Source organism: Tachysurus vachellii, chromosome 7 (genome assembly GCF_030014155.1).
Source record: "Tachysurus vachellii isolate PV-2020 chromosome 7, HZAU_Pvac_v1, whole genome shotgun sequence".
NCBI lineage: Eukaryota > Metazoa > Chordata > Actinopteri > Siluriformes > Bagridae > Tachysurus > Tachysurus vachellii.
In genome coordinates this window covers 5000449-5009266 of record NC_083466.1, presented here as the reverse complement: position 1 = coordinate 5009266, position 8818 = coordinate 5000449, and the positions used below count along the sequence as shown (strand labels likewise).

At 36.9% G+C, this 8818-nt stretch overlaps 1 protein-coding gene across 1 annotated transcript; it reads left to right on the top strand.

Annotated features, from left to right (window-relative positions):
- The first annotated feature begins 257 nt into the window (after positions 1–257).
- On the top strand, positions 258–2821 carry LOC132847892 (uncharacterized). Its single transcript, XM_060873397.1, has 7 exons — positions 258–266; positions 387–479; positions 549–660; positions 745–968; positions 1053–1224; positions 1361–1485; positions 2236–2821. Exons 2-7 carry the CDS (start codon positions 414–416, stop codon positions 2560–2562), a joined length of 1026 nt encoding a protein of 341 aa, XP_060729380.1. The 5' UTR covers positions 258–266; positions 387–413; the 3' UTR covers positions 2563–2821.
- The last annotated feature ends 5997 nt before the right edge of the window (positions 2822–8818 follow it).

Genomic DNA, 8818 nt, shown 5'->3' with positions numbered 1-8818 from the left:
CACAGAGGTTTATGAAGACATAGTGAAAGAGTCACCTGGCACTCTGAGAATCAAGCTGGGCAATGAAGGACTGGGTATTCATTTAGACAATTCACAAATTAGTTTGTTTAGTTTAAAGGCCGGAATGAGAACATTTATCGTCTTAAAATACCGGTAATTTTTTTTTTGTACCAATTTCATAATGAACAGGTGCCTCACAATCATCATCATGCCACCAGAAGACAGATGATTAACATACTTGCTGCTGAGATGACAGAAACACATGGGTAAGCATTAAGCATATAGCTGGGCTGTAAATATTGTTATTATTTTACAAATATTAATTATGTAAATTGTGTTGTGCAATGTCATTTGAGTGTGATGTTAACTTTGAATTCATATGCTAGGTCATCCCCCCCAAAAGTGTCAGAGTGATGTATGCACAGGGGATTGTAGCTTTGTTTCCCTATCTAGAAGACCCATACTCACAACATGGATATGTAAGTAAATGGGTTATTGCAACATTATGCACATATTCACTCTTTTATAATTTATTTATAATCACTTAGGAACATTACTACGATCCAGAGAGTGGTTCAGGATACCTTGCATGGGGATTAAAGACCATACAAAGAAAAACAGCAGAGGAAAGAGGTGCCTCAGTTAGCAAATCTCCTAAAGGTACTCATCAGTGACCTGTGATTATATTGGTGACCTGTGAATTGTATGCAGAAATGAGTTTTTAACATTTTATTTTGTCTTAAGTTGGTGGGCCAGGCCGTGTTCCTCAGACCTTCACCTTTGACAGAGAGCCATCCGATGAGGATGTGGAAGTAGCTATTGCTGTTTTGAGACACTCTGCTGATGAAAAGACTGTCTGTGAGAAGATGAAAATGACCTTCATGTATCGGCAAGCAATGGTCAACAATGAAGCCAAATCATCAGATGTCTTCTTGGTCTTCCCACGATTTCTGGACATACCAGGCCTGGTATGACGTCTTAATTCACTGCATCACCAAAATATCCAATGTAGCATTAGGTATCACTCATCACTTCTGTGTGTTACATTGCAGATAGAACAAGATTTCAGATTTCTGTTTGGTGAGGCCATGGCCAACAAATTCTTGGAGAAGTGGCCAACCACTTTTAAAGCAAAAGTTATAAAGGAAAGCCATGGACTTGTACCCACCACAGAACTCTTGGATTTGATGTGCAATGCTGAGTCAGCTGCTGATGTTGAGAATGGTATGAATGGAACTGTTTTAGTTGTTATTGTAGGTTATGTAGGTGTGTAGTGTACATTTTCGTTATATGCAAGTTGTCATTGTGAATGCTATGATATGGCATAATGTAAACCAGGTTTTTATTTACTTATTTGTAGGCTGGGACAGTGACATGTCTGACATCTTACTGCTGCTACATCTGCTATCATCTGCCCAAGGTGGAAAGAGGCCGGGAAAGCTTTCTGTGTATCAAGCTGTAGATCAGCTCATCAGATTCCAAAAGGTATGCTTAAAGGGTTAACTTAGTTAACTTATATTTTTTTTTGCTGATTATTTACTAACCCCCATGTCATCCAAGATTCATGTCTTTCTTTCTTCAGTTGAAAATAAATTAAGGTTTTTTGAGGAAAACATTCCAGGATTTTTCTCCATATAATGGACTTCAATGGTGACCAACGGTTTGAGGGTTCAAATGAGAGTTCAAAGTCTGTCTCAATGTAACTTCAAAGTCTCGATATGATCCCAACAGAGAAATAAGGTTCTTATCTAGCAAAACGATCAATCGTTTTCAAAGTAAAAATACCACAATTGCGCATGTTGTAGAATCTCAAGATGTGCCATGCATAACGGCATGACGTCAGAAAAGTCCAATTGTGGTTAAAACGTATACTATTTTTATTTTGAAAACAGCCGATCGTTTCTCTATATAAGACCCTTATTTCTCTGTGGGGATTGTTGAGTCTTTGAAGCTACATTGAGACATTTCATTTGAACCCTCAAACCGTTGGTCACCATGGAAGTTCATTATATGGAGAAAAATCCTGGAATGTTTTTCTCAAAAACCTTTATTTATTTTCGACTGGAGAAAGAAAGACATGAATCTTGGATGACCTGGGGGTGAGTAAATTATCAGCAAAACATTTTTCAAAGTGAACTAATTCCATCACCTCAATCTTGTGCACAGTTGGAGGTGATCTGATCTATTGTCAGAGGTTAGTCACAAAACAATTCTGTTGAATGTGTTTTGTTGTAGGTTGGAACCAGTGTGCAGCAGGATCTAGACAACATTACCCAAAGCAGTCAGCCCTACCTTCTCCCCCAGGGATCCACACAGAGCACCATTCATTCCTACTTCCTTGTGGTTGACAAGCATGCACTTCCATGCAAGGCAACAGGTTCAGTTGGAGCTTTTGACGAACTCTTTAAAGCCCATTACGTCTTTGGTACTTCATACAGTTCTTCCCTTAGCAGCTTTTTCACTTTTGTGCAAACAACCATCTATAACATTGACATGGGGGAAACAAAGGAGACTCCTAGAGTTGCGGGCGAGAATGGTGCATTAGTTGAGATAAAACTATAAGTGTTTTCTTTGCAAAAGTGACCATGGAAGTCCAAACAACCTTGTTAAGCACTTTAAGGTAATTCATGGGCTTTGTACAGGCAGGACCCTTTTTCTGAAGCGTGCCAAATTGCTTTCTCTGGTAAACATTTTTATGATGTTATACATGTTTCTGTTTTCTGACAAGGCAATGGGTTTGCAATGACGTTGTAATTCTTTAAATTCAATGACGTTGAAATGCTTTATTTTTTTTTCCAATAAATTGATTTCTGTGATCTAGTGTTATTGTGCTCGTTTTTATTTATTTCGTATGCTTTATATATTTTTAAAACACTGTAGAGAAATGAAAAGTAAATATTACACTCAAAGTGTCATTTTTTTAAAAGTAAAATGAACTCTATACTGTGTAATTATATTACTCTTAACAGTATGATTAAGCTACAGTGTTAAATACTTTTACACATTTCATTGTTATTTTTTACACAATATTGAGTAGAATTAACTCTAAAAACTTGACACTGACCAAAGAGTAAATTTTACACTGATTTAGAGCGGGACCAAATGTTATCTGAAACAGAGTCAAATTCAACTCTTTAGGAGTTAAATTAACACTTCTGTTTTTACTGTGTGACAACAAATATTCAAAATATATGAACGCCCTCATGGGTCCCAGCAGGACCAGGACACGCTCTAAAGGAGCATCAAAGAGGGTCTCACTGCTCATTGGTACGTCTCACAACCTCGATCTCATATGACATCCAGCTTGGTGGTCAGACCCAGTAATCATCAGAACTTACTTCATCGTGTTGATTAGAACAGCTACATAAGTGTTATTAACTAGGGCATCTACAGATTTACACATAACACCTAAAGAAAAATACCCTGGAGGATCCAAGGTGACAACAAAAGTATAATTATCACAACAACTGGTATAACAGAATGTAAAATCCTATAGCATTTAGCATTATGAGCATCAGACCAACTGCAAGAGAATTAAAAAAGACATAGGCTAAATTTCCAGCACAATGGTGCTGAGGTGCAATCATTAGGAAAGAGTATGACAAACGTCTGTATGACAAACAAAGTCTACAAAGACACGGTCTAGAAAGACTAACAGTTCTAGTCCATGTCAGATGATAAGATGTGTAAATGCTAATACAGATTATAGAATTATGTTTTACTTGGATTTGGAAAAGAACTCATGCTGCTGCCATTGAGCTTCTATCAGAACAAATCAGAAAGAATTTCTAGGTCAAGGCAAAGGATATGGAGGTCATAAACAAACGACATCACAAGGTCAGAGCAGAGCGTGACAACAAATATTCAAAATATATCCAGAGATGAAGAAACCATAAGCTCTTTAGAGAGTCGTGTGCAAGCAGTGAAGATCTAAAAAAAAACACAGATTTACAACAAACACAATTTATTGTAGAAAGTTGAGTAATTGAAGAAAGTAAAATTATACCATATAGTATTTAGTATGACATAAATCTTATCTGCTTAAAATGTTAAAAGATTTCGTTAAGTAAGAGGATACAATAATAATAAACCCTGAGTCTCTGGACAGACATCAGATTCTAATACTGTAATATTCTGCTGTTCTGATTTTTAACAAAAAGATGTTTAAAATTTTCTTCCTAATGGATGATTTGAAGGCGAATGTAGGTGCTGATGTTTATTTTGATGAACACAGATGGACAAAGACTAGAATTATGTAACTTGGACACAGAATAGACAAGTGTGGAATTAACAGGAACATGTCATGGATCAACACCAACATCTACTGTTAGCCGTCACATTTCAAGGCACAAACTAAGAGACTGCACTTTTTGAAAACTCTCACTTTCTGTGCTGAAATCTGAGGAAGACTGGTCAAAATTTGCTTTTATTTAAAGAAGGACTTTTGCTCCTATGTTATAGTTTACGTAATATGGAAATAATTCTGCATCACACATGTGGGAATCTTTCCAGGATGAAAAAGAAAAGGTGAAGTAAACAGATAAGATATTAGAGAGTTGTGTGTGCAGGCAGTGAAGATCTAAAAGAGATCTACTGAAGAAACAGCAGCCTTCAGATTTTTATAGGTGAGTTATAATGTTCTCCTTATTGTAAAAATAAGAATTGATTCAACTTTTTAGTTGAACTAATTATAGAATTATTATAGAAAGTTAATGTATATGTTATATATTTGAATGTAAATGGTGTAATTTAAGTAATAGTGTACAAAACTAATAAAACCTTTAATCTTTGGTAAGCAGTGGGTTTCTAATGCTGGAATTCCTGCTGTTCTGCAACAAATTGCTTTTTTACATATCAAAACATTTGGCAGGGTGGCGTAGTGGTTAGCACGTTCGCCTCACACCTCCAGGGTTGGGGTTCGATTCCCGCCTCCGCCTTGTGTGTGTGGAGTTTGCATGTTCTCCCCGTGCCTCGGGGGTTTCCTCCGAGTACTCCGGTTTCCTCCCCCCGGTCCAAAGACATGCATGGTAGGTTGATTGGCATCTCTGGAAAATTGTCCCTAGTGTGTGATTGCGTGAGTGAATGAGAGTGTGTGTGCCCTGCGATGGGTTGGCACTCTGTCCAGGGTGTATCCTGCCTTGATGCCCGATGACACCTGAGATAGGCACAGGCTCCCCGTGACCCGAGGTAGTTCGGATAAGCGGTAGAAAATGAATGAATGAATGAATGAATTATCTGTTACTGAACTTCTGCAGTTTGTGTACAGTATCTTAACAGGGTTAATAAACATTATTATACTACATGACCAGAGTTTTATTATTAAGCAGTAATTAAATTGGTATTTTATAAAGATTTAAATAAGAATGTCACATTTTAACCCTGTATGCCGGATGCTGCGGCTCTTAACTCTACACCAATCCTCCATTTCTGAACTGTTTGCCTCCACAGTGGAGTGTTTTTAAAGCCAGTCTTTAATCTGTACGTGTATCTGTCTCTGGCGCCATCACATGACATGACTGGACCATGATTCTAACATCTGACTTTATTCAGTTTTTCTTAAGTTTGATACTCCAGCTCACTACAAGGATCCTGAATTCCCTCCTAAAGGATTCCTGCTACAGTGTCAATTTTATTTTGAAAGCCTTGCAGACTCTATGCCTTCGCTTCCATGTAAAGGTAAAACACCTTTTTGCCCAGTGACACCCAACCTTGGAAAACCCAGCTAAGTTTTTTAGCCTCAGAGACTGGTGTTTAGACTGCCCTTGATATGAGCTCCCGTTAAAGAGTAAGACCAATTCAGCTGAACATGAGGTGCTGCATGGAGTGGAGGAGTGGAGACCAAGAGAAAATGAAAGATCTATCCAAGGTCATAGCTGAGGTCAATGAGGCAGCTTCCCAAGCCTTGCTCATGAGCTTTTCATTCTGTCACTCATTTGCTTGTTTCACACCTTTCAGCTCAATACGATCTCCTTTGTTAGGTGTATCTTGTTTTGGTTAACTGTTGTCTAATTATCAAGGCTTGAATATTTTATCTTGTTTTGTTGATTTTCAATCTTTGGATTTGTCCATTTTGTACTATTCACTATTATCCTGACTTTCTGATTGCTCTTTTTATGCTTGTTTGAATTTTGCTCTGAAAACGTTAGTGTCTTAAAAAATAACAAATTAACCTCCACTAAAATCTTTCTCCGACTCCAATGCATGATAAAGAACAAATGTACTACAGTGTTAAATTCAAAAGACAAAAATTATGAATAAACGTTGTGTACATTTGTTCCTCAGCTATCTGTACATCATGAAGCTGAACCTTTTCCTTTTCCTGGGTCTCACTGGTAAGAACAGTTTCATAAACCACTTTTTGTTGTTCATTTATATAGTTAACAAAATGATCATTAATATTATGTAAATTAATATTGTAGGTTTTTATCTATAACCCTATTCATATCATTGTTTGTTTTTATTTTTTACAAAACTGGATGGAGTTTAAAACAACGATAGTTATGCTATTCAATGAGAGATTATTAGTAAGTTAAAAATATATCTGTCATTATGTTATTATTATAAAGATTTTTATAACAATCTTTATGTTAACCTTTTGTTTTATTTGTCAATTGTTAAAAGTGCTATACAAATAAATTTGAATTTGAACTCATAAGTCGATAAATAAACAACTTTATATTACTTTACATTTATTATTTGCTGTTTCACTTCAGCACATGTTAAGAAAAATTCATTGATCTTTCTCATAAAACATTTTATTTCATTTTTAATTCTAAAAAAAGTCATAATCTGCAAAAATTCTTTGATGTATTTATATTTGTTTGATATATTTATATTTTATAAACTGTTCACTTCTGTATTAGTGGAGTTTTCAGTACTTACTGAAATAATTTCAAAAGTCAATGATCTATAACTAAGTCTAATTTAAAAATAACTTATTGAATTATAAGTAATAAATCTAATTTGGAAATAGTCGAATATTTACCAGTTAAAGTTTACTGTGTGTCAAATGTCACCAACAGGACTGGTCTCATCTGCTGTATCTGTCCTGCAAATGGTCACTCACCATTATGACCTGATAATGACAGGGGTGACATGGCCTGTTGCACAAAATTACTGCAGGGTGACTTACAATGACCTGGCAACAGTCGTAAGTGATACTGATTGGCTAAGATTGAAGAAAGAAACAGAAGAACATCTGTCAGGAGCTGCCTGGGTCGGATTATACAATGATATCAATAGCTGGCGCTGGTCCTTAAACGACCTCCCACTGAAGAATGTCACTTATACAGACTGGTACTCTGGACAGCCTAATACTGTCGGTGGAAACGAAGCATGTGGTATCATAGGTAGTGGTAATGCATGGTGGGATTTACCATGTACATTACTAATTCCCTTTATCTGCTATAATGGTGAGTGAATATCATGATACTGGTTTATCACATTTTGGGTTGTATTTTGGTGTCATGTTTCCTGTACAGACAGATGACTGAGACATGACCTTTATCTTTTCCCCACAGCTAATTTCAGTGGTGCTGCCCGGTTTATTGGCATCACTACACCTCTGTCCTGGCCTCAAGCTCAGGCTTACTGTAGAGAACATCACACAGATTTGGCCAGCGCTCTTAACAGTTCAGACCAAAACATGTTATGGCAGGTGTGGAATATCCAGGGTGATTCCTGGATTGGGCTCTACAGAGACACATGGAAGTGGTCAGATGGAACCATCGCTTCAAACCTACCATGGGCTCCTGGATACCCCTATAATTATTATGGCAATGAGAACTGTGCAATGGTTTATAACAGACTGTTCTATAATACACCCTGCACCACCCTGTACTATTTCTTCTGTCATTCCAGTGAGTCTTGTGTTTTTCTTGGTTTTTGCTATTAATATACAATTGATGGCAAATAAAATATGCAAAGATTATTTTAATTTAATACACTTATTTTTATTAGTTCAAAAACAAATAAATAAATAAATGTAATGTATTATTTATTTAATTCAGGAGTAACTGACAGTACAAGGAGAAGAATGTGGAGGACGTTCAAATTAGACTTAAAATAGAAAATAAAACTAGTGTGTGTGTGTGTGTTTATTCCACAGTTTACACTATGTGGAGTCAGACAGTGAGACTGCAGGTGAAGTCTGATGGCAGTGTGTTTGATCCTGCTGTTCAGTCGTCCATTTTAGAGCAGGTGAGTCTCAGGACGTCTCTGAAATTTGGAGAAAGTTTGTATGAAATTTTCTGTTAGTGTTTCTCACTAGAATTCATTTTTAAATGTATTTTCGTTTTGGTTTTAATAATTAAATCCTGATTCTGATCTTCAGATGAAGCAAAAACTGAAAGAACATGGCATGTTGGAGAACACCACAGTGACCTGGAGGGTGCAGCCAGATGGAAACATCTTCAAGAAGAAAAAAGATGACCTGTAACATCTAAATGTTCACCTTTAAGTCCAGCAGATTGTAAACTGACTGAAATGTATTTCTTCTTCTTTCGGCTTTTCCCTTCAGGGGTCGCCACAGCGAATCATCTCTCTCCACCTAACCCTATCTTCTGCATCCTCAACACTTACACACACTAGCTTCAAATCCTCATTAATTAAATCCATATACCTCCTCTTTGGCCTTCCTCTTTGCCTCCTGCCTGGCAGCTCCATGTCCAACATTCTCCTACCAATATACTCACTCTCCCTCCTCTGAACATGTCCAAACCATCTTGCTCTGGCATCCCTAACTTTGTCCCCCAAACGTCCAACATGGGCTGTCCCTCTGATGTACTCGTTCCTAATCCTGTCCAATCTTGTCACACCC